The sequence below is a fragment of the Camelus bactrianus genome, chromosome 22, assembly GCF_048773025.1.
Source record: "Camelus bactrianus isolate YW-2024 breed Bactrian camel chromosome 22, ASM4877302v1, whole genome shotgun sequence".
In the NCBI taxonomy this organism is placed as follows: Eukaryota; Metazoa; Chordata; class Mammalia; order Artiodactyla; family Camelidae; genus Camelus; species Camelus bactrianus.
This window is the reverse complement of record NC_133560.1, coordinates 14,311,651-14,338,115: the sequence shown is the minus strand read 5'-3', so window position 1 is coordinate 14,338,115 and position 26,465 is coordinate 14,311,651. Positions and strand designations below refer to the sequence as shown.

The following is a 26,465-nucleotide window of genomic DNA, read 5'->3' as shown; positions in this document are numbered from 1 at the left end:
CCTTTAACTTTTATCACTCCTGGAAGTGACATCTGAACTGATTCATAAAATTCATTTCTTCTTCCATGGGTCATGGCTCAATTATTTCAGGATTGCTGCATCTTCCCTTACCTCTTTTCCAGGCTCAGGAGTTGTGGGAGCTATCACCTTCTAAACGATTTCTAAAATACACATCAGTCTGAATTTCCTCCCCTGGGAAAATCCAGTTTCTCAGCCAGGCTCTTAAGATGATGTCAGCCTAGAATGGAATGGACCAGCCAGTCCAGACGTGATCACTCCAGCACAGAGTACAGAGAGAGGCTTCCTCCTCAAGTGTCTCACACCGTCTCATACTGAACAAACCATTTGGTCTTGGAACCCTTTTTTCCCAGGACACATATTTATATTTTTCTAAGAAAACCCAGTGTTAGAAAGAACATAGTTTGGAAAATAAGGCTGTAACATTGTATGTTAGGCTTTATTTCAGGAGGAAGAGACGCTACCTATGTTACACATTTCACAGTAGAATTGTTGAATTGTATCCCATTAATATGACTTGCTAGGAAAGTAGATACTCTTTATCATAACTCGAACTTTGGTTTTTCTCTTTGTGCTTCAACTTGGATATTATTAAGAGCAGTGTAATTTAGTGGGCAGAACCTTGGACTCAGGTCACTAACTCACTGCATGTTCTGGGAAAAGCAGAATCACAATTTTGTCATCAGCAGAGTGAAATGGTTGGTCTAGACACCACCTGAAGTTCCTTGTAGAGCTAGCTTTCGATGGTCTTAAGCCATAGTTTTCTTTGACTTTATCCAGATCACTGTATGCATTTTACTAATCTCAGAAAAAGAGCAAGAGATAACTAGATAGCCGTTCTGAATAGAAGCTTAGCAAAGAAGGTGAGCAGCAGGACAACCCTATCCCCTGCTTCCAAGATTTACCTAAGATGGCAGAACGAAATCAATTGTGAAACACATGAGAACTACTACCATGACTGTCTTTGTTCTTTACCTGTACTAGGTGGCAAGTTTTCATAAGAAAAGGAAAAGGCTGAGAATTTTTGTTTATGTTGTGGTACTGACACCAGTCACATCACTTCCACCATGGTGGGGTTGCCTACACAAACCCACTTCTTCATGCCCCAACTTGCACATCATTGCATCACCTGACATGCAGACTCTGCACTCACTGTAAGTCTTTCTGCACTTCACCCCTGGTTGGCAGTGGTTTCTTTCTTGACAGTGGTGATTATTTGAAAATAATGTCAAAACAAATCATTTCCCTTTTTCATCCCCTGACAGTCACTCAGCAGCTATGCCTATTCCCGAGTCTCTGCCCTCATCTCTCTTTAATTACTCTTTTTCTCCTTTCACTCTCTCCTCCATCGATTCCCTTGCCTAATTCAAACCCCCCCGCAAGAAGTTGGACAGTTGCATTTCAGGGCTGGGAGGAAAGAAGCAACCTTTTCATTGTGCACAGTGAGGTTTCAGAACCACAGAGAGCAACACTGAGAGGGGACTGGGGGAAATCCATTTTAGTCAGCCTTTGCCTGTGGTTTTGAGGCCCCTGTTGGAACCCCACAGGTGGCAGAGATGACAAAACTCCACAAAGAAGCTTTACAGTAAGAACCATTCTCCCCAGAGCTTACGAGCCAAACTTTATACCATCACATACAAAGAACAGATTGCATCTGAGCCGAGCCGTTGTCCTAATGTCAGCTCGCCTGGCATTTACCTTCCTTCCCCAGGCTGACCTCTGATGATGAGGGCGGGCTCTGGGGGCAGTGTTCTAACCGGGCAAAGGCTGAGCCATTGTGTCGGCATGAGAGAGCCGCCGGCTCCTTTCCAGCCCAACGCTGTAATTTTATCAACTCTGGCTCAGAGAAACCTATATTTATAATGCTAATTAGGAGAGCACACATTTAATTTGAGTGGAAGACTGTTTGTGTCTCTCTGAGCCTGATAGCACAGGGCTCAAGCGACAGCAGTCAGAGGCGAAGCAGGGCCTTTCTCCATCCTCCAAGTATTTGAAACAGGGCTGAGCCTTGCCAAACAATTTCTCTGTTGGATTAAAAAGAGAGAGAGAGAGAGAGAGAGAGGGAGAGTGCTGAATATGCTGGAGCTCAGAAAACTTTGCGTTTATCTCCCGTCTGCATAATCTATTTCTCTGTGCACTGAGAAAACATGCCTCTTATGTTATCTAATTGTTTCCTGACACATTTAGCAACATTTCACACTCTTTAAAGTGACATTAACATTGCTGACAGTGGAGGTGCTTTCATTAGATGGGCTTTGAATTGTAGCCAGGATGCGCTGCAGGTCTTCAAACAGGCTTGTACAGGCGAGAAAGGCATTATTTATGAAAATAGAGACTTGGCCAACAGTGCCCTGTGGGTGCGTATTAATTTTGCTGACTCCAGTCGATTTAAGAATGTGCTCACGCGCACGTGTGCGTAGGAACGCACACAAGGCAACCTCTCATGAGCTGAACTAAAACACCTCTGTTGTCCAGCAGGCCACTGGGCTGCCTGGGTATCAGGGAAACTCCAGAACATCTCCCCTTCCGTGTCTTTCCCACCGCAACATAGCACTATCCTATTTCACATTATAAACCAGTCACTTTGTACCTGAGACTGAGAAGCATGTGTGGTTGGGGTCTACAGTGGGTGCAATTATCATGCTCCCAGTTGTGGAGTTAATTCTCTCTTTCCCCTGCATTGCTTCCTCTTCCCCCTCCCTCTAAGGCTTTTTTTTTTTCATGACTTCAACTATCTACACTGAGGCATAGTTTCCCCTGGAGGGCAGGTGACCCTGCTCACCTGAAGACAGAAATGTGAGAATTCATTCTGACCTTCATGAAAAAGGTCAGCCAGGCTTGGAGAAGACGGGGGAAGTACAAGTCAGGTTGTGAATTTCTGCTGGGACGCGACCTCGCCTGTGATCTTGACCCCATTACTGGTCTCCATAATTGTTATGCTGGTAGAAGGATACTTAGAAATTGTGGGATTCTGGGGCTGAGGGAGAGCTCCCTACAGATTGTTGTCACCCCCACACTGCTCCTCTTTCTCATCTGCCCTCCCGGCTTATCCTAGTTGGACTTAGTTACTCCTCTCTCTTTATCTCAACGTTGCAGTCACTCTTTGTGGCCACACGACCCTGAACCACAGAGATCTGAATCAGGACCTTGGCTTGGCCCATTCCTTACTGCGTGGCCTTGGTCCAGCCACTTGATCTCTACATACCTCGGTTTCCTCATCTATAAAATGGGGACAATAATAGCCCCTTCCAGGCGGTGGTGGAGGGATCACATACACTACAAGCCGTGAAATGTGCTAAGCCTGCTGCCTAGAACGTTGTGAATGCTCTTAAGAATGTTGATGCGCATAAGTCTCCTCCCCTGAAACTACACCATCACACTTCTTACAAGCGCAAGGTGCTGTTATGCGATAGTGCAGTAACATTGCGTGCGTTGACGAAGGCCTGGGGAGGGTAACTAGTTTGATGTAAGTCACACGACTAGTTAGCACAGAGGGAGCCACGGTAAGGAACCCTGGCCTCCTAACTCAGTGCTGCTAGTGGGGGTATTTTTATGGACGAGGCAATGACTTCAGAACGACTGTTCAGGGACAGAGTGAGCTAATGTGCGGGACATCCATGGCCTCCTGGCAGACTAGACCTACTGTTAGTCTAGTGTGCATTTTCCCATCTAGTTTCAAAACATTTCTACATTCTTTGAAGAAGGGCTTTTCAGCCTTTTTCTTGGTTATGGACGCTTAGACTCCCTAGCTATCTCATCTTTAGCACCTTATCAAGGACCTTTCAGCGAGGAATGGTGGGGTAGTGTGAGTGTGGGCAGAGAGAGATGAAACACTCATGCAGCTGCTGCCTGGAGCCCGTGGTTTATCTTTGCTGTCCCCTAGGCACATAGCAAAGCACAGACGTGCAGTTGGAAGCTGTCTGCTATCTGCAGACAAAGCCTTTGAAAAAGAAAGCTTCCAATAATCAGAATGAAAACAATTACCATGTGTGGAGCCCTTCACCGTTTGCGATGTACTGTCATATATGTTACTTTTTTAATCCTCAAAATGTCCAGGAAGAGATGAATCGGGCATCTATCTCATCCCCTTCTGGCTGGACGATAATATTTACTATTTACTTCAGAACATTCCTCTAAATGTTTCGTTCAGTACGTAGAATAATCTGTGAAATGTTTTTATATACATTTTGCTTATCCAAACATTTGAGAACAGAAGAGTTAGATGACTTGCCAAAACTCACTCAGGAAATCAGTTGGTGGAGCCAAGATTTAAAGTTCAATCTGGTTCCAGTGCCAATCATACCACATCGGTGATCGGTACTTAGTCATTACAAAGGTTAATTAAATGCCATTGTCATTTCCCGTGCAGTGTGGTGGGAGCTCCGGAGCCAGAATGCCTGGGCTCAGATTCTTCCAGCCACACAACTTACCTCCGCTTAGTTCAGTCTGCTCTCCTTTGAAATGGGGGTAATATTCCCTACCATAAAGGGTTGTAAAATTAAATATAATAATATATGTAGAGGGCTTGGGAATTCATACCTGGTGTATTACAAAAGCTCAGTCTTTGTGACTGGCAGTATTACTACTTCCACGTACCACGAACCCAAGGAGTGAAGATGGATGTAAGATGAGTTCCCACACATCATGGACGTTTTCCGAGGAAGCCTGTTGAAAATGAAGCTTTGGCATGGGCAGACGGTTGCTTTAAATCTTTCTCTAACAATTTTTCGCTAGCTAAGCTCTTCAGAGAGTGCCATATAAGTTCCAGGAGGGCAAGGAAACAGTCCAGTGTATCTTCTGTGTGCTACTCGGCTCAGAGAAACGGTACCGCAGGGACGGCACGGCCACGCAGTTCAGCACTTTAATCTCGTGTTCTTGGGTATTTTGGGTCGCACCTCCCAAGCGCTTCCCTAGTGTGGGAAGCTTTCATGGTTAGAGTGGAGCACATCCTACACAGGGCTTAGGTTGTGGTGTCAGCAGCTAAGCCAAAAAATACGGTCACACCATCACCCTGGAAGTTTCCTTAGAAAGGCGCCAGCTTGGAAACTGACATATTGCCTCTTAATAAATCAGTCAAGTTTTCCTCCAAGGTTGTCACAGACTGCTGTGTCTTCCTTTGAGCACAGATGAAGTAGTAACTTACTATTTTAGCCGCTTGACTAAAAGAAAGAAATAGACATTTAAAATCAGGATCAATTATTCTCAGCAAGACACTTACACGCTGAAAGGCACTGAAAACCCAAGACCAAGAGCCACAGTACCCAGCAGTGAAGTCTGGGCCATGTGCGTTTGATGCACGTCCAGTAAATGTTTGTGGAGTGAGCTGTTATAATCAACCGTCTATACTGTGTTTACTGTGTGCAGGCTCTGGGCTGGGCACTAGGGAATAAATCCAGAACTTCTACCCAGTCATTCACAGTCTCATGAATGAGCCACACATTTATATACATAAATATGTTAACAGATCAGGAGGTTTTCAGAAGGCTGAGACTACCAAGGAGAAGGGAATAGCTTCCCAAAATGGGGAGGGATGGAAGGAGAAGACAGATATTCAATAGTCCAGTTGCTTTGATGTGTTTAGAGTTCAGGGAATGAGGGTTCTGGCAAGACATAGTTCAAATTCTTGCATGGAATTATCTTACATAGGCAATGGCAACTCTTGGGAGAGTTGAGAGGAGAAACTTGACAGTAAATCTGTATATTCAGAAATACGTTGGCTCTTATATGGAGGGAGGAGCACAGGAGCTGGGGATACCAGTTACTGGGGAGCTCGGACCCTGGTCTAGACTGCTGTCCAGTGTGGTAGCCACTAACCACGAGTGGCCGTATGAACCTAAATTAATGGAGAATTCAGTTCCTCATTTGCACTAGTCACACTGGAAGTGTTCGGCAGCCGCGTGTACTAACACTGTAGACCTAGAACATGCCCATCGTCACAGAAAGTTCTGTCGGACAGCACTGATGTAGACAACACACATTACCACAGTCATTATGCTACCTCCTCCTGAAGGAGCTGGGAGATGTCATTAAGGTGCATGTGTGAAGCAAGAAGGGATTTCTGGTCAGAAGGTATTTAAGGATCCATTACCTTTGGGGAAAGAGTTGTCACCCCAGGTGAAAGAGATCTGTGTCCTCCAGCGGGAAGTTGTGCGGATTCACTGCATTTCACCTCATGAATACGAAAGGGCTGGCATTAAACAAAAATTGTAGAAATCATATGGCTTCAAAAATCAACGCCACCCTCCATCGAGAGCCTGATCTATCTTTGACACCTTCCAACGTGCACTGCTGCCAGGACGATGTGATATATAAACATGCAAGTTGTTAGTGAGATCTAGGAATGACACTCAAAAGCATGGAGCCCTAAACTGTGAAAGCGGTTCATGCTTGAGCTCCTGAAGGAGGCCCTTTAACTGGGGCACGTCCAGCAGGCTGCCGCTCCGCCAGTAAACGAGGTGCGCTAGCCTGCGTGAAGTCGGGGCCGTTTTGCCAGGGCCAACGGAAAACGATTTGTTTTCGAGAAAATGCTTAACTGGGCTTTAGCGAGTTCAGTGAAGTGTGAGTGAAGAGGGCAATTAGGTCTTCGGCTGTAAAAATACAAACTTTAAGCGGGCTGATACGGAGTAGAGCAAACCCCGTTAGGCGGATACTGCCTCACTGAGAAGACATGAGAGGTCATCGTGCAAATTCCTTAGGCGAGATTCAGTAACTTACCCCCGACTTGGACCACTCTCCCCGGAGTCTCCTGCGTCTGTAAAGGCAGCCTGGCTCTCTCTTGACAAACAGGTCTCCCCCACTTCTGGAGAGAGACCACCTGTAATGTCCCTAAGTGACAAGTGGCACTTGCTTGGAGAGACTTTCCTCTCTCTCTCACTTAGATTCCCCAATTACAATTTGCTTGAAGTTTCCTTGGGCGAGCGGGAAGAGCTGACTAAATCACATTTTTCACTTGTACTACCTACCCAGTTCTTAATAGTTGGCGGGGAGGGGAAGAGCTCCTTAAAAATTGAACATGTAACATTAAATATATTCATCTGAGCCATCACACATGGTGACCCAGGCTTTCTCAACCTTGGCACTGTTGGCCTTTCGGGCTGGAAATTCTTTGTTGTGGGAGACCACCCTGTGCATTGTAAGGATGTTTCACAGCATCTCTGGGGTCTCTCACTAGAGGCCAACAGCATTCTCTCCCTTCCCCATCCCCACTCCACTGAATTGTGACAAGCAAAATGTCTGCAGACCGTCCCCAGTGTCCCCGGCGGCAGGGTGGGGAGCAAAATCGCCCCCTGGTTAAGAACGACTGATCTAGCCTACCATCAGCACAAAATAGAAGCAGGGAATGTAAATACATAATATGATATAAAAAAATACATATATACGTACACATGCATGCCTATATTTTAACTTTAAGATGCGATGTTCATTGACGTTATTTTGCATTCTATAATTAGGATTAAACCTTCTGTCTCTGTTGTTTTTAAAACTTAAGATGCAGTCAAGACATGGAGTCTTTGGTGGGTCTCTCACCCCACCCCAAGATCAATGCATTATATGTAAGGCCCAGCCCAGCGAGTAGGTAATATGGGCGTCTCTCCAGTGCCAAGGACAGAAAGCTGCTGTATCGCGTGCTTGGTTGGCTACAAGTAGACAGCCCTTTGCCTGCATCTCTCTCCCACTCTTTGATGCCCATAATAGTCTTATAAATGGACTAGATACCTCCCACCATAAATGGTTTCTCTGGGACCCCACGTGGTCAGTTTCTTATGATTTAACAGGAAGGAGTCGGCTTGTAGGACATGAACATTTCATGATTGCAGAGATCTTCTGCCCTGAAATCTGTTCTACGTCTTCCGTTAGATAACTGCCTGGCATTGGCCAAGGTATTGCCTCACTTTAGCTTGGTAATCAGTTTCAGGCAGGATGCTTTTTGTTCTGAGTGACGATAACCAACTCAGTCTGGCTTAAGGAGAAAACAAACAAAGGGGTGAATGGAGAATAAATCGGTTCATATATTGAGGAGTTCAGTGGAAGTATTGCTTCAGGCCTGGCTGGATCCAGGTACCCTAACAATGCCATGCAGAATGCCTCTCCCTGCATCTCGCACCTCACTTTCCTCCCTGCTGCCCCCTTTCTCAGACAGCCTCGCCCCTTGAGTGGCAAGACAGCTGCATTGTTCCAGCCTCACCGTCTCCCAGACTCAGCCCCGAGAGGAAAGAATGACAGACCCCATCACTGTCAACACAGCCATGCACACACAGTAGGTGCTCGGGAACCAACTGGAGCCAGTAAGCTGCCAGGTTTCTTAGCTCCGTCTGGTCCCATGTGCCTACTGTGTGTCAGACACAGCCTTACGTGCATTATCATCTCCCATCTTCCCAGCAGCATGTGAAGTCAATGTTAGTCATTGTCAGTGTCATCAAAGAGGCCCAGAGAGGTGACGTTAGTTGCTGAGACTCACGCAGAAAGTGGCAGAGCTGTCAGCCTGGTTCCCAGGTCTGTGTCCTCTCCGTTCCCCTCTTGGGCTTCTGAGGGCAGGTAGAAGCAGGTAGGCCAAGAAACTAAAGCCAGATTGCACAGGACAGAGACAGGAATACTGCAGACGGGAATGCTACGGGCAAGAAGGCAGAAAAAACAAATTTGCAAAAGACTGCTAGGTGATCACACCCATTGGAATCCAGGGTTTCATCTGGGACACAGTAGAGAATGAGAATGGGACGGGTTGAAGGATGAAGCCAGTTCATAGGTGAATTTGAGCATGAGCCAACTCCAGGTTTAGGAAGAGCCCGTCGCAGTTTTGGCAAAATGCAAACTGAAGTTCAGATGTCGGTTCTGCCCCTTGGATGTGTTATTAACATCCCTGAGTCTCTAGACAGTGGTGTTGTGATCATTGTGGAAGGAGGTGCATAATGTCCCCGAGCCTGGTACTTAGCACGTAAAATAGGCTGAATAGACGTGCAGTGGCTTCATCCACATTCCTTCAGTTGGAGGGGGGGAGTCAGGTTAGGGTTCTTGTGAGGGTACCAGCGCCGTACCTGGTGGTGGCCATGGCGGCCCTGTCCCAGTGCCTCACTGAGCCCATCGTTCCTTGATGAAGAATGCCCATCACACAGCCCTCTGCGAGCTCCACGTGTGGAACTACGCAGAGCCTGGAAGATGGGGTGCACTTTCCTGAATGATTTTTTCCCGGAACTCGAGAGAAGGTGGGACCATACTCCTCAAATATCCATCAAGCACAAACAAACGGAGGGCAGTATCTCAGGTCCTGAAATTATTTCTATTTACATACATACTCACATGCCTCACTTTTCACGCCTTACAAAGGGGGAGTATCGCAAAGCCCAGACATTTGGGGAAAACATGGATAATTTAGTCCGGCCTCTGAATAAACAGCAAGGATTAGAAAATGTCATTAGGACAATCGCTCAAATTCTCTAACCAACTGTTTCACTTCTGTTAACACAGTCCTTTTGCCATTCTCAACATTAGCACAAAAGCTCTATTTTGATTAAGTCCTTGAACCTACAAAGCCACAGCGGATTTCTCATTTCTGACTTAAGGATCGCCTTCTCTCTTTACAAATCATTTATTGTGTGTGAGCGATCACGGTGGCTGTGTCCAGCAGGAGCCTTGTTTCTGCCCATGGTTAATGACCTCCCCTAGGGGGACCTCCGTGGTGCCTTCCCGAAGAGGACCAGTGAGTTTGGGGTTCACACCTTGTTCATTTTTTAGCAATCATTCCTCTCTAATGGAGGAAAGAGTAGAATGGACCCTTCTAGGCTTGGGTTTTGGAGTCAGAATGCCTGGGTTCAAATCCCAGCTGGCTCTGCTACTTGCTGACAGTGCAGCGTCAGAAAAGTTAGTGCATCCAAGCCTCTGTTTCTTTACCTGTCGGCAGGGATGGTAATAAGACTTTGTTCAGAGAAAAACTGTGACTGTCGAGAGAGAAAATTGCGTGTAAAATACTTAACTCAGTTCTCAGCACAAAGCAAGATCACATATATAATTGATAATGAGGCCACTTAATTATTATTTTGTACATAATTATTCCTAATGATTTGTTTGTTTAGTTCTGTTTTGACTGTCTCCCAGCCATGTCTCTCTGCTCCACCAAATATCGTGACCCCTCCCCCCACATCAGTGCACAGGTCAGTTATTCCTTGTCTACACGGAATATTTTAATACCAGCTTGCCATTAATCTTTTGAATGAAAAAGGGATTTGTTGTAAGTGAATTTGGGGAATTGATCGGCAGCAAGCCCTCTGTCATAAATTAGTGGGTATATTAACCACGGTTGGGCAGAGCAGCGATCTCATGGACCATATTTACTGCTTTGGGGATAGAGAGGAGATTGTAGCCCTTTAACCTTGGGTGGGAGAACCAAATCTGGATCCAAATCAGTGCAAGGAGAGAAACAGAGCTGTTATGGAGACAATCGGAGTTAAAGCAATGTGACCTAAACCACAGAGAGTGGAGGATGAAGTCTTCAGGTGTGGCTGAAGCAGATGCTGAATGAAAGCCTGGAGCATGGATGGCAAATACACTCTCCGCATCTGCTGCATTTCCCCAACTCCTTGTCCGCGATTTCTCATTGGTAATATTGCTGTTTCCCACTGAACCCAGGGAGGGAGTCCTCAGAATCCTTCTTAACACAACATTCCAAACAGCCACTACCGATCGATCAGATCGGCTTTGATGGAACGACTTTGTCTGGTTATAGGTCTTTCAATCAGAAAAATTTCATGAGTTGGAACCATCATGAAATCTTACTCGTTTGGAAACAGATAAATTTGCAAAATTTGAATTAGGCCCCATTTTTAAGGTCAAGGGGAATCCAGTCACACAGATAATTAGTGAGACTTTGATTTACACGGGGATCTTGGAAAACACACACACACACCCCCACACATATACGAGAGTGTATGAGTTTACTGAATGACATATTGCTGCCTTTGCGTGTTTCCTCTTGCTTGTAACAGATCATTTAAACCCAGTTTTCTGTATATTTGCCAGGGACTCTATGCCCCTTCAAAATGGAACTTCAAAAATAGTTAGGGGGCCTCTGTAGTGCGTAGAGCAGGAACGAGGTAAAAGTGCTTAGCCCCTGGTTCCATGCCCATCCCACACGAAGGATTTCAGTAAGAAATCATGGTCTGTGAAGTGAGCCTGTACCACTTCCAGCTTTCTCCCCTGTACTTTGGAACCTGTCTGTGTCTGTACAGATGGTCTCTGTCAGTTGGAATAGTCAGGGGGAAAAATGTAGCATAAGTGAACAAAATTAGCAAATGACATAGCAAATGGAGAACAGTGTACAATTTGATTGGGGGCAGGTCTAGGGACCGAGACATTTCCTGAGTAATGGTAGAAACCAGCCAGCAGGGTTTAAGGACCCACCTACCAAGGCAGAGAGTTAAAGGGGACGCGGAAGTCACAGGATTCAGACAGTTCTATGACGTGCATCCTGATGCACCGGAGTAACCCCCAGTGCCTTCACCGTGCTAGGACTGCTCTTCCATTGTCTGTGTTTGGACAAATTAAAAAGCCGTTCTGTCTGTATGATAGGAAATGAATTCACGCTAAACAAAATTTCAAAAAATTCACGTAAAGAATGATTTCACAGCAACTATCATATCAGGCTCCTGGAAAGTTGCACCTGAACTTCAGTGCCACCTCCGTCACTCAAAGGAATTTTAAAATTGCCTCCCAGACATCCTTGCTCTTCAACATGCAGTTTCAGATATGCGTCAGTCATACAGACGTCCGAGCCCGGTGGTGGCGAGTTACGATCTGCCCCTAGCAGAGCCTCGCTGCTAAGTGGACGTCAGCGCCGGCTTCAGAGTGCCCTGGTCAGGACACCTCCGGGTGCGGGAGCCTTGAAGAAGGCGGAGGGTCACATGGCTCCAAAGGAACCACTTTGAACTTCCTGAAAAAATTACCAGAAAAGCTTTGAACTCTGCCGGGTGATAGCTCCCGTCACTGGTTATTCAGAGAAACGTTTCCTGTCTGAAATGTGGAAAGTGCCTTGGGGTTGGGAGATGGGGGGGCTGGAAACGTGATTTCCTGTCATCACCCCTCCCTCATCTGTCTCCTTTTTCCTATTTTGCTACCGTGCTGTTTGAGCAAACACCAGGCAGACTAGTGAGAGGGTGGATTTGGGAATAGACCAACCAGTCCTCTGTCACTTGCTAGCTATGCCTTCCTCCTTCTCCGTGCCTCAGTTTCCTCATCTAAAACAAAATGGGGATTATAAGCATTCTAACCTCATAGGATTGTTTTCAGAGCTCAGTGAGATAACGTACGTGCAGTGACTGGCACTGTGAGCGGCAGTGAGTCATCGTGCAAAAACATGAGCAGTTAGAACAGTCAGAGGGATGACAGTGTTGTCATTAGAGGAGGACTTAGGGGAGAAGGTATGGATTAGGTGTGAGCGCTGATGCTGATGACACTCTGAAGCAGTCAGTCTAGCACTGCTAGAGCATCCGGCAAGAATATCGTGCCTTACGTGGCTCCCGACGTTTTAAAGAATGAACTGTGTTTTTCAGATCAAGCTCCATTCATCCACTGCTCTGTGTCAAGGATGACTCGTCTTTACCTGTGACCTTGGGCAGCAGCCCCTAACATTTCAGCTTCAAGGACACCTTATCTCCTGTCTCTTTCTGCCACGCCCACCCTCACCCACCCCACCGATCTTCCCTCGGGCTTCCTCTCACCGAGAGTCCCTTTCCTCTTCTTTCAAAGATCGATCAGGCATCGCCTTTCTCAGGAATCCTTGTCTGGCCCTCCAGCCCTGCCTCTGCCTGGCCAGGCTGAGCCAGGCGTCCCTGTCCTGGGGCCCCCGCAGAACCGCGTCCTGGGTGCTGCCGTCCTGCTCTTCACCACGCGGTACTGAAATGGCGCACTGTGCTGTCCGCCTCCCCGGCTGGACTGCGGGCTCTCTGAGGGCAGGGATGAAGTCTTGCTTCTTTTAGTGTCCTCAGTGTCTAGCAGGGTGCATTTAGGAGGCACTCAGACATTTTATTGGACCGAAATGATCTATCAGTAGCATTTAATGCACTGGAGAATTGCTCAGCAAATACAGTGATAAAAGCGATGACAAATACTGATCTCCGTTTGAGGTGCCAGAAAATGCCTCCAGACACGTACTGCGTCTAAAAGCAGGAAAAACGGATTTCTTGTACCTCGGGCACTTTTTGCCTAAGTTGAAACTCTAACCTGATTCTTGAGTTTGCTTTCTGAATACCTTACCCTTCCCTCCACACCCCCCGATGGATTTAGGGCACATCCCCCGGGTTGCTTCTCTTGGCTCATTTTTCTGAGCTTCCCAAATGAACAAACCAGCAGGCAAGCAATGGCAAGACCCCGAGATATAAGAGCGAGTCGGGTGAAAGCACACACGCCAGTTATCTGCACTCAGCAATTCGGCTGCCAGGAGCTCCCTGCCACGGGAAAAGAGAGGTTGCAGCTGCCTTCTGTGTGGGAGGAGAACTTTTGCTCCAAGGCCAGCTCCAAGTCGCTGCCCACCTCCTGCCAGGCTGGCTGCCCTCCCCATGGCCTCATGTGGCTGTCCTTGTCTTTGAGGGAATTTCTCCTGTGATGTCCAGAAAAAACACTCATGGTGGAGAGGGTGGTGGCACGGGCCAGTTCTTGGAGATGCAAATATGTCGCCCTTTCTGCCTCTCCTCCATTTCTGTCCCAGACTAGTTCATTTGGTTTTGGTCTACCTGGTTTAGTGGTTGAGTCATTCAACAGGAGCTATTTGTCAGGGAGATATTGAGGCTCCCAGGATGAGTAAAATAGACACGTGTCCACCTTGAGATAGTCCTAGGGGCTACGAAGCAATTTAAACAGGCTAACAGGGCAGGGCAGGTGGGTGGGCAGTTTTCAGGAGGAAGGCAGGAAAGGCTTGAATGAAGAACAGAAGCAGGCTTGTGAATATCAGCGAGGCGGCAGATAGGGGAGAACGTTCTAAGGTAGATGGGGCAGGAGGTGCAGAGCGTCTGAAGACGGAGTGGTGTGGCAGGTGCAAGCAGCAGAAATAAGGATGGGCATGTTGGCTGGAGAGCAAGGAGCCACGGGGAGAGTGGGCAGAGCCACTAGCAGAGGGGACGTGGGAGAGGCACCTGGCGCCAGAGTGGGCAAGGCTTGCCGGGCACCGTAAGGGCTTCGGGTCTCTCTCTACCGGCCGTGGGGCCAAGCAGGAGAGTGACATGACCTAATTTCTATCATTAAAATAGCGTTCTGGCTGCTGTAGAGAAGGGAGGGGGACGACGGGGACTAGATGGGTGTGTGGCAAGAGTGGAAGCAGGGAGAGCAGCGAGGAGACGGTCCAGTGAGCGATGACGGACAGTTTGATGAGGACCGTCGTAGGAGAGACGGAAAGAAGTGGGTGTTGTCCTGACTGCGTCCGTTTCAGCTGTGTGGGTGGATACTTCCGCGCATGCCCATTTTTCTGAAATACGTAACAACTGTTGTATGAATTTGGACATTTGGAGAAACAGCAAACCACTTGAAAAAACACATCTGGAGCATTTCTGGGTTTGTTTTTTTTTTTTTTTTTTTGCATATTTGTATTGTGAAGTGGTTTCAATGTAACTTTCTCTGGATGCTCTCATGACACTCATTGCTGACCTCTGACCCCTCTGTCCTCTTTCCCAGGTCGTCCCATCCCACCTACATCCTCGTCTAGCCTCCTCCCATCTGCTCAGCTGCCTAGCTCTCATAATCCTCCACCAGTTAGCTGCCAGATGCCATTGCTAGACAGCAACACCTCCCATCAAATCATGGACACCAACCCTGATGAGGAATTCTCCCCCAATTCATACCTGCTCAGAGCATGCTCAGGGCCCCAGCAAGCCTCCAGCAGTGGTAAGGAACCTGTGGCGTCTGCATGTGTGTGGTGGGGTGTGTGTGTGTGTGTGTGTAATGTTCTGGAGTCTCCTGCAAAATGACAACTCGGAAACCAGGGCTGGGGAGAAGGTGCTGTGGGAAGCACCGAGGCCGAGGGCGTTGGTCGTTCTGTGGCACTGGAGTTCCGGGATACATTCGTGGAAGGTCATGGTTCCCAAAGAGGTTTTGCTTATCTGAACAGGGTTTGGGGCCCCTTCAGTGGAAGGAATTTGCCCACTGCTGCACGTGAGAGCATGCAGGTCTCCGAGGTGAAGTGCAGAGGGACGAAGGAGTACTGCACTTTGTATGACGGCAGTTCTGGTCCGAGCCGTGGCTCCCTGGATACCCTCGCGTGTTCGATTTGTGTGCATCGCAGATCTCTTGTTTTTTGGATGGTTGGCTTCTGACTTTTCCTTCCTCGCTTGTTTAGATGATTTTGCAATTCAAATGTGTTCCCTTGACATGAATACTGAATGTCTTGCCAAGTCCAAAGTGTTTGGGGGTGGGGGTGACCTCTCCTCTAACCCTCTACTCATCCCCATTCACTTGGATGTAACAAGCTGATCACGTGGAACCGGGATAAACACGGCCTCCAAATCTCTAGTTCTCACGGCGGTTTTCACATTCGCAGAGCGAATCACGTTTGAGGAAATTCCATCCCTCTTCTGAGGATTTTGTGGCAGCTGCCTCGGCTACAAATCTCTCAGTCTTAGATGGGATTGCCCCAGGCCCAGCCCTCACTCTACCTTACTTCGACTTCCTGCTGTTGGCGATGTATTCATAAAACATACGAACACAAGATGGTTCCATCTCTATGGTTAAGTACCCGTGGCCCAAGGAGAGACGTTTGCGAAAATTAATCGCTCCCGACCCGAAGGCCTTGGAGTTGTCTTTTGGCCACTCGTGGTGTCCATTAGCATATCCTATCAAAAGCAACCCGGCCCTTTCCATGCCGAGAGCATTCCTTGATGAGATGGTGTTTTGGCTCCATCTGTGAGTGTATGCCACCAACGGCCCCAGCCTCTACAATTGGAAAGGACTTCCTAAATACATTTAAGATGATTCATTCCGGAGCTGGAACGATGGACTGCTACTTCTGATGGCCTATGCCCTTCTTCAAAGCCAGGCCTGATATATTTAGTAAACTCATATTCTTTTTCCAAAAAAAAAAATTACCTAATCAAATCTCTCATCAAATGAGCAATCCATTGTTGATATTATGAAGGCCTTTAATCTACCATAAATCTTTATTAGAACTCATCAGAGCTTCTAGTTTGAGAGAAATGTGATTATGGCACTCTTAAAATGACATTACATCATTGGGGTGATTGGTTTATCATTTGGAGAAGAGACATCAATCATAACCAGCATAACCACACAGTAAATGAATTCAACCTTTCTACCGCGGAACAATGACACTGTAATTGCTCAAAATCAGGCTTAAAATGAAATCGGAAAATGCTCTTTCTTTCAAATATGATGTTAACTTAATGGAATATATTATGAAAAATCATGTTTGAGGAAATTCTATATAATTAAAAATATGTGGAAATATATTCCCTTTTTTCTTTCATCGGAGCCTGATTTTAGCTACAGAACCTTTTTTTTTTTCCTGCAGAGATTATGTTGCCTTTAATTGAACGATCCTCGCTTATGTTTTGCTGCTTTTTATTTCATACTATGTAATCGTGATGAATATCGTATTATAAAGGACAAGAGGCTTTTGAAATGAGGTGCACCTGCTGATAGCTTTTTAAAAACAGACAATTATTAGCAAGAAAATGAGCTTTTAAAAACTATATCCTTTTATGCATAGATGTATACCCGAGCCGAGATGATTTCCATGAAAGAGGTCAGTTCGTATCTCAGGGCTGGCTAGAATGTTTTCTTAGTGGTAACGTCGCAAGTGATTTCTTTTTTCTTTTGGATGTTGTATGAGATGGTAAGTTGTTGATAGGGTATTTCTGTTGATTTTCTGCCTAATCGAGACCTCATTTGGGTGGACACAACAGATGTGGGTGCTCAGAGTCAGACTTAGCCGTTTTTCATCACTTACGCCAATTTGTTCAGCTCACTTAAGACTGATAGCAACTGAAGCTTCAGTAACAGGGAGAAATACCACAGAAGAGTTGAGGGTCCATTTTCATCCCATGTAAGAGCTATGCTGATAAAATCTCTTCCCCTGAGAGGTGAGGACCCACACGTGCAATATCCTTGTTTTCGGGGGGGGGGGGTTGCTTCTCTGAGAACTGGTTAAAGATCTGGCCAACGGGCAGCCATTGAAAATTCTTGGCTCTGGCTTAGCACTGACATGAGCACAAATCTAATTCGAATATGTGTGTGCTCACGTACGTGTGTTTGTGTGTGTGTGCGTGCTGTGGGATGGATGTGGGGTCCAGGGCAAATTGGGGATTCTATCAAGATCTGAATGCAGTTGCCGTGAATTTAAATTTGACATAAAGGCTTGAAAATAGAGTTTGACACAGAAGATGCAAAATGTAGAGCTGTTCCTGGGTATCCTGGATTGAGTTTTCTGAAAGGGGCTGGTATTTTTTGGTAGGTGTCAAGCCACAGACAAAGCAACCACGTGATTGATTGTGTTGTGTTCCGTGTAGCTGGTTAATAACACAGATTTGTTTGTTTGTTTGTTTAAGTCAGTCGCCTGGCAATGACCTTGTGCTTTGCAGATCTGGCACTAGTTTGGTCTTTGTCTCTTTCTCAGGTGAAATAAAACCCCTTCCAACACATTCAGCCCCTATGTGACAGTAAAGCCTTATTTCCCACTGTCCTCTCGTGGTTGCTGTTATGACTTGACATTAGTAAAGCCCTCCATTAAGAAAATCACTGCACTCATTTCCTGCTGAAGGAGCCTCTGCTCTGAAGAGACAAACTGGACGTCAAACTACACAACTGAAACTTTTTTGACAACATGAAAACCCTCCTCAAAGCAACAACAAAACTTCGCCTTTACGGCTTCACTGTCATTATTTTCTATGACTGCAGTGCATTCTTTAGTGGATGGTTCTAAAACCTTGGCATCCTTGGGGCCAGATTGCTCTAACCTTCAATCTATGCCAGTCGTGCAGATACCCAGGTACAGCTAGAGGGATGCTCAGCAGAGTAGCATTTCCCTTCCCCTCAAGCATGTTCTTCCAGAGAGCCGTGCTCCGGCAAGTGGCTCATCCTGTTTTCTCACCTTCTACCAGGGCGGGTCAGCTCCAGAGATGTTTCTTGTATACAGCAGCATCATTTCAAATCCTCTGAAATAACTCATTTGGGGGAAAAAAAAATCTGGATCCCGGTGGCAACATAATGGAGGCTCCCGCAGGTGGAAGAATAAGACTAACTTCCAAATCGTAATGGGGTTTGCAGTTTGCTATGGGCATGTGAGTCAGAAAACATGTGGTCATCCACATTATAATCTAAAAGCATTGGCTTACCTTCTCCTCTATAAAAGGTTGAGAAAGGTAGAGTTTTAGTTTTCTTGAAAGTCTAAATAAGAGGGTTTAGAAGACTCATTTGTAACGTCAAACGATTAAGGAGAAATGTAACCAAGGACCCTTTCTGTCGGTCCTAGGTTCTGCGAGGCAAAGGAGCTGTCCCTGTTAGAGAGTCTCAGTTATTAACTAAGCACATTGAAGGTGCCCAGCCCATATTTAAAAAGCAATGCCTTGGTCAGTCCTAAAGAACATAGTACATCAAAATCAGCAAGCCTCTGGTTCCCTAGAGGGTTCAAGAGTTCAGTTGCCTAGCTTATTTAAGAATTGCCTTCTTTATCTGGCATCATAAAGCAAAAAGCTTGATTCATTCATTCATTCATTCATTCAGCTGTCTCTTCATTCATTCCTTTTCTTACATCTTCCCTGTAATTTGTGACAGCTTATAACAATTTCTTAAAAGAACTGGACAGCTATCATTAGATGACACAGTAAGGGTAAAGGAAAAATCTAGGAGGAAAAGCACACATACTGGCTCATGTACATAAAGTCCTATTCCATTATTTAAGACGGACAGAAAACTTAATTCTGAGCTTCCTAGAAGCCAAAGCAAAAAGAGAAAGACCAAGATACACAACATCCATGAGATGAAAACAAATCAATGGACTGCTTCAGGGAAATTCTGTGATTCCTTATAGGGAAGCCAGAAATCAACTTCTCTTAAAGAAAGCAGTGTGTGCCTTCTGCATGACTGATTCTCTGTAACTTGCTGTAATGCACATGCTAAAGAATATCCTGTCAAAATTTCTGAGAACCTCCCTCCACGAAAGTCATGGGAAATATTTTTGGTTAAAAAGCAGTTCTACTAATGTCCAAAACTTGCACAGCCCAAGGGCAAACTTGACTTGATCCATAGGTAAACCTTAGTTCTATAAAGGATCATGTCAACTGTCTCATAGACAACAGACCTTAAATATCACTGCCCATAACTACATGTTGATGGGAATTCGCTAACCTTGAGGTTATCATCTCCACCCACAACCTGAACAGCAGGTGTTCTTTGTTGCAAATTTGCCTTGACAGCTGTTGAGAGGTTAGAATTGATATTCTGTGGCAAAGACTAAGGCACTGCGCTGAGACAGCCTCAGTCACGGGCCCCCTCCCACCATCCATGGGCCGGATTTGGGAGGCGGAAGAAGCAGGGAGGTGGGGACCTGTGCACAGAACTTTTTTTAAGTTAATGAAATGCCTTCCCTTTATGTACTTTAGGTTTGGGGAAGGGTTTTTCCTCTAATATGTTATAGATTTTGTTGCCTCCCTAAACAGATTATGCCCAGTGTAATTTAATTTAGCGTAGGATTTCCTGAATAGCTCACAGCAATTATTATGCACATTGATGATGGTACTGGGCGGATAACACGAACTCATTTTCTTTTCAAAGTCACTGGGCACTGTGAGGCTGTCTCTCCCACCTCTCCTGAGGTGCCGCGTTGTAACTTTAGTCTGTTCTTTCCAGGCTATTCTTTGTCCTCTCAGCTTCACTTTCTCCTGCAGGAATCTTCACTGCAGGATTCCAGGAGTCAGATCCAGAGTAGATGCTCAAAAAGTATTTATTGAATAAATGAATTAATTAATGGCTTCTGTAATTGCTAAATGGACTACTTTTCATCATACATGAATAAAAAAGATGGGGAAGGAAGGCAGGTTAGTCTGTCCCAGCTCGGGGGCATATACTTACTTTGCAAAACATACTCAATCTACCTATGTTTTGCTTTGTTTTGTCTGTTTTTAGATACTCTAGAACTTTGCAGTTCATCTTTAAATGAGAAGGTTTTGAAAAAGCACTTTTTAGACATCATGGCAAGGGGTGGCAAAGCCAATATAAAGGACCCAGGGGGAGCCCGGCGGTGGGGGGTGCGGGAGCCACAGCCCACGGAGGCTGTACCTACCTGGGAGAGATCTCATTCTTTGCTCTTGATCTGAGGGTCAGCAAATCAAGTCCAAATGTCATTCCCTTTCCCACATTGGATTGGTTTTGTGCATAAGCTGCTTGGTTCGCTGTTCTTCCCCATCAGCTTGGATGTCGAGGTGAGGTGTTCAGAGCTCCCCATAACCCCTTTCTGGTGCCAGGCAGTGGTTTGGCTGCGTCTCCTCCAGAGGGGTTCCCGGTGCACCAGGAGCGCAGCCCAAGCCCTTGCTGTCATCTCAAGGCTCAGCCCCCACTCTTGCCCTGAATGCAGAGCCACAGGGGGGTCTGGCTCTCAGCCCGAGGTCATAGCTATTACGCTAAGCACTTTATATTCCTTACTTCATGCACTTTGCTTTAACATCCACCACATCCCTGTGCAGCAGTGATTACCATCATACCCATTTTATTGATGAGAAAACCGTGGCACAAATAAGTTAAGTAACTGGCCCAAAGTCACAAAGCTGGGAAATGAAAGGCCTGGGTTTCAAACCCAACCTTCCTAAATCCAGAGACTTTTCTCCCCACCTCCCCGTTAAATGTTAACCCCCAAGGTATTAGCATGGCTTACCAAGATACACAAGACAAAGTGTTGCGTTAAGGGGTGTGAGTTACAATTTTGAAAAAGGTGGAAAAAAACTGATGGGAGCATCACAAATTCCTCTTCACCTCCTCTGCTTGGCAAACACACGTGTCCCCCAACGTTCTCCCTGAAGATTCTGGGTCAGTCATTTCAGGAGGAGCTCAAGAGCCATGCTTTCAGTCTTCCCTCCACACGATTCCTGCAGTCCAGCAAGTTTGGGAAGGATGAACGTAACGGGAAAGCTCTGAAGCACAACTGAAACAAGTAGGTTTTCTATACTCTGTCCCTGATTCACAGCATAATCTGTAGTCATCAATCCTGTGCCTCAGTTTCCCTACCTGTCAATGTTGGTCGTCGGCCAAAAAGCTCTCTGAGCGCCCATTCTTGCTCTCACATCTTCTGTGTGTAAGTTCCTGGCATCCAGCTGGGCCAGACTCTCCCTGTGTTTACAGACCACACCCCCGTCCCCTCTTCCTGCACAGTGTGGGTCTCACTCCACCCTCTGGGCTGTTGACAAAGCTGAGACCTACGCAGTCGCACAAAGCAGCCCCTTACAGTTTCCCTGCAGAAGTTGAGAAGCGTGGTTTGGGGTCTTACGACACTTGGTTGAAAATGCTGTTGTCAGTCCCAGCCAGCAGAGGAAGCACAGTGCGTCCAGCTCTGACCCGGGCTCCCGGCGAGCCTCACCTCAGCCTCCTCAACACAGTCTTCCACCCTAAGAATTGGGAGGTGGTAGTCTGCAGGGGACCCTCTTGACATTGCTAGATAGAGGTCGGACCTTTTCTTCTTTTCCTTTGTGCCTTCTTGTAACACACACACACACGCACACAGGTAGTTCGGAGCTTCAGCAATTTCCAGCCCAGCTAGGGTAGGGACCGCTCTTCTGCCCCACGGCACAAATGAGCACACAGGCACGATGGACAGGTGATGCCCTTGGAGACACACAGCATGAAAGTGACATATGGCACTGAAATGTTCCTTTTCAGCAAATAATCTTGCTATTGACCGAATTCCCAAGGTCGATAAGCACTGTGTACATTCTGCCTCTCCATCTCTGTCCCCGGCTTCATGGTACATAACAAGGTGTCCCAGGAGCTTATATGTGACATCTTAACAGTTCCCTGCCCTAAAAATTTTTACCCAGAACTTCAGCTTCTCCCAATTTTTCTTAAAGACCGCATTTAACTCTACCTAGCTTCTTGCATAATACTAAATAACCATTTAAAACTGTGGTCCTTTACTAGATATGCCTCAGTGCTCTACTGAATAAAGAGGTAGATTTCTTTTACCAATGGGCAGTTCCAATGGAAGTTATAGCCCAAGCCCCTGGTAAATCTCTTAGACCTCCTCCCAAAAATAATAATTAAGAATGACTGTATTCTTAAAAGCACAGAATATGAAGGCTGTGCTACCTGGATTCAACTCATAGCTCAGCCACTTTCCAACACTGTCATCGTGGGTGACTGACTTAATCTATGCCTCAAGTTTTTTAAAATCTGTAAAACAGTGATAAAAGTCTACAACTCCCAAAGTTGTTACGAATATTAAAGGACATTCTGATGCGTCTAAATCTGCTAAAAGGAGATTTCGATGGGACAGAGGTTAGGTTCGGTATTATTCATTTTTTCGCTTGAGCAAATACGCTGTGGTGAAATGTATGTAACAGGAAATGTAATATCTTTACCATTTTTAAGTGTACCATTCTCTGGCATAAAATACTTGCACATTGTTGTTCACCTGTGGCCACCGTCCATCTCCAGAACATTCTCCTGTTCCCCACCACAAACTCTCCACCCATTAAACACGAACTCCCCGTTCCCCCCGCTCCCTTCCTTGCAACCACCATTCTGCGAAGTTGACGACTTACCTCCTGTAAGTGGAGTCACACGAGGTATGTCTTTTTTGTGACCAGCTTACTTCACTTTGTGTAACGACAAGATTCATCCACGCTGTGGCCGGCGTCAGAAGTTCCTCCCTTTGTGTAAGCCCAAATAACATTCTTCTGCATCAACATAGCACGTTGTATGTGTTCATTCATCAGTCACCAGACACTGGGCTCGTTGCCACCTTTGGGCTATTGTGACTAATGCTGCAACAGACATGAGGGTACCAATCTGTTTGAGCGCCTGTGATGGCTTCTGCTGGTTCAATACCCACACATGAAGTCCGTGAATCATAGAGTAATTCTATGTTTAATTTTTTAAGGACGTGCCAGTCCATTTTCCACAGTGGCCACACCACTTTCCATCCCCACCAGCAACACACAAGGGTTACAGTTTCTCTCCATCCTGCTGACACTTGTTATCTTCTGTGTTTTTTTTAATAATGGCCATCATAATGCATGTGAAGTGGTTTTGATTTGCATTTACCTAATGATTGGTGATGTTGAGCATCTTTTCGCGCACTTATCGGCCATTTGTACATCTTCTTTGGAGAAATGTGTATTCAGATTCTTCGCCCGCTTTTTAATCAGGTAGTCTGGTTGTTGTTGAGTTGTAGTTTGTTTTTTTATATATATGCATGTCTCATCCTATTGTGCTGTGCTCTACTCACTTCACAGAATATGATGTTTTTTACAGATTGAAGGTTTGCAGCAACCCTGCATCAAGCTAGTCTGTTGGTGCCATTTTTCCAACAGCATCTCTTCACTTCGCGACTCTGTGTCACATGTTGTAATTCTTGCAATACTTGGGAGTTTTTCATTATTATTATATTTGATATGGTCATCTCTGATCAGTGATCTTTGCTGTTAGTACTTTGACTTGTTAAAGCTCAAATGATAGCATGTTTTAGCAATGAAGTATTTTTAATTGGGTTTGTACATTATTTTTTAGATATAGTACTATTCATAGACAACAGTGTAGCATAACCATGACTTTAATGCACCGGAAAACAAAAAGAAGTCACGTGGCTGGCTTTACTGCAATTTTAGCCTTATTTTGGTGGTCTGGAACTGAACCCACCGTATCTCTGAGGTGTGCCTCACTCTGGATACCAATCACATTCGAAATGCGATTTGCAAATATTTTCTGGCATCCTGGAGGCTGCCTTTGCACTCTCTCGAGCGTCCCTTGTTATGCAAACGTTTTAATTTTGACGTTGTCCAACTTACCTATTTTTCCTTTTGTGGCCTGTGCTTTCAGTGTCATAACAAACACTTTTAAGGGCTTACTCTCTGGCAGCCATTGTGCGAATGGTTTTTACAGATGGCGGCTCATTGAATCCTCCTTCCCAGTGAGGACAGCCCTGATGCTGCCATCTAGGCGCAGGGGCGGTCAGGAGCTGGCCTGGCGTTCCCGGCCAGGTCATGGGGCTCTCCTCTTGAACCTTACTGATCCTACAGAACACCAGCATTCATCATGGCCAGTCTGTCGTGAGATACAGTGAAAGCAGGACCACTGTATGATCTTGTCTGCACACAGGCAGAAAGACGGTCACTATCCCAAACACAAAAATGCAAAATGCCCCCCTCTCCAGGCTAAAATGAGGGACTGCCATTGTTTACCAATTGCGGTGTTAGCCTCTTCCAGTCAGCCCTTCCTATAGATAAAATATCCTGAGATCATCGTATCATCTCCTCTGTCTGACAGCACCAAATGCAGAGTGGATCTTCCTTAGGTCCTCCCTAAAAACCGCTGAACACAGCCCTTTCCAGCATCCTTCTGTGGAAGCACTGCATGGCGCCCCACTGTGTATCTTCTCCCTCCTTGCAGTGAGTTAATAAGCCCAACTTTGACCACAGTATGTTCCTGGTCGTGTTGTGGCGGGAGGACGTCGACGCCATCCTGCTGTGGGTTGGTATGATTGTTCTGTTTCACAGATGGGAAAACTGGCACAGAAAGGTTAAGTAACTTGCCCAAGGACACATAGCGAAAAAGTAGAACAACAAGAATTTGACCCAAAGAACTCCATCTCTAGCATGACACGTAGATAAAAATTTGAGTAAATTTTTAAAAGATAGCTCCAAAAAAAAAAATATGTTCAAGAAATTAAAAAAAATAGTTATTTCCTACATGGCTCAGCACCTAAACATTAAATAATGATGGAAGCATTACATGATGAAGAGACAGATGGAGAAGTACCTATGTAGACAGGGCAGGTAGAGGAAAAAGCCGAGATCTGCATCTTTCTAGTGAGAAGTTACCAGATAATGCCTAAAATTGAAAATGCAAGAAATAGCCTCAAAGCATGTTATTTATAGACCTGGAAATGAATACCAAAATCATCAGCGCAAAAAAAAAAAAAAAAGTAAAAGCAGTTGCCTCTGGGAAAGAAGAAACTGGTGATGATGGAAAAGGATTGCTATTTTTGAAGCAAACATTGTACAACAATTTGATTCTTTGAACTATGTGCATTTTTTCTTTCAACAAAAAGGGGGGCAGAAATTAAAAAGAAAGCACAAGAGATGGGTTATGTAAAACACTTAATACAATGTTGGAACTGCAAAATGGCAGCCGGTAGATACTATCAGTTATATTTTCATTCAACAAATGTGTGTAAGTTAGAGGCTATGTCTTTGAGGTGATACCAGGCGGTGTGCCCTTGAACGGTTGGGCACTGGAGCATTTTCATCAGATCTGTAGATTTGTCTGTATGGAGTTGTTAGGGTTTTAGAGCTTTACCCCAACCCAGCCCCAAGCCTTGCTGAAAAATCCCAGGCTTAGGATGGCATGAGACAGAGAAGATATCCTAGCAACTCTTAACCCAGTCTCCGTCCAAGCACAGGTCCCATCTTTTCCCTCAAAGCTTTCCCCACTCAGCCCAACTTCAGCCAGAGTCAGAAAGGCACAATGGTCTTATGGTCTGCCTTATTCAATTTAGCACCGCATTACATTCTGATTTGTAATATTCTCTTGGATATTTCATGCATATGAGTCACTTGTGTCAACATGAAACTGTCACCACTTTAAGACAAGGGTCATTTCTTTGGTCTTTTCATGTCACTTAGCGCTTGGTAGCAGTTGAGATGAGCTAAGGCATCCTTATTTGGTTTAGCTTTAAAAGGACAGTGGTAGATTGGGGCAACAAAAAAGGGTGGATGCATCCCCAGTAAGGTCTTCTGACCCGGGCCTGTTGACTGAAGGTCGCTGTAACGTTTTTAGATCCAAGACCATCTATGATTGCGGACATGAGCCTGATCAATGTTAGGAAGAACAGAAAAGCCACCCTGGGGCATGATGAGAAGAGACGCATGTTCGTCCAATCTGTTGTCTTCCCTGGACCTAAGGAATATTTCTCTCTTCATCCTTTTCCGTAGCTGCTCTCCTGAGTTGATGGTACCTTAGAGATAGTTACCCCTTTTGATAAGTTTTTGGTGACCAGTCACAATCTGGAGGACTAGCCTTGGGGAATGCGTGGCCTTAGCATCTTTTTAAGTTTCCTAGGGTGACTGTTACAAGGCACCACAAACTGGGAAATTTATAACAACAGAGATGTACTCTCTTAGAGTTCTAGATGCTAGAAGTTCAAAATAAAGGTACTTGCTGGTCCACGTTCCTTCTGAAGTTTCTAGGCAACAGTCTTTCCTTGTGTCTCCTCACTGGCGGTGGTTGCTGGAAATCCTTGGCATTTTTTGGTT

General features: G+C 45.7%; 1 protein-coding gene across 7 annotated transcripts in view; it reads left to right on the top strand.

Moving 5' to 3' along the window:
• The window catches only part of TENM2 (teneurin transmembrane protein 2), a 404,559-nt gene that overhangs the window by 34,266 nt on the left and 343,828 nt on the right, over positions 1-26,465 (top strand). For 6 of the 7 annotated variants that reach the window (XM_074350320.1, XM_074350315.1, XM_074350319.1 and 3 more), the window contains one exon: positions 14,671-14,880. The exons of the other annotated variant lie outside the window; for it this stretch is intronic. In XM_074350320.1, coding sequence (XP_074206421.1) covers positions 14,760-14,880 — 121 coding nt within the window. In that variant the 5' untranslated portion in view covers positions 14,671-14,759. The remainder of the gene's footprint in view (positions 1-14,670; positions 14,881-26,465) is intronic. 7 annotated transcript variants of the gene reach the window in all.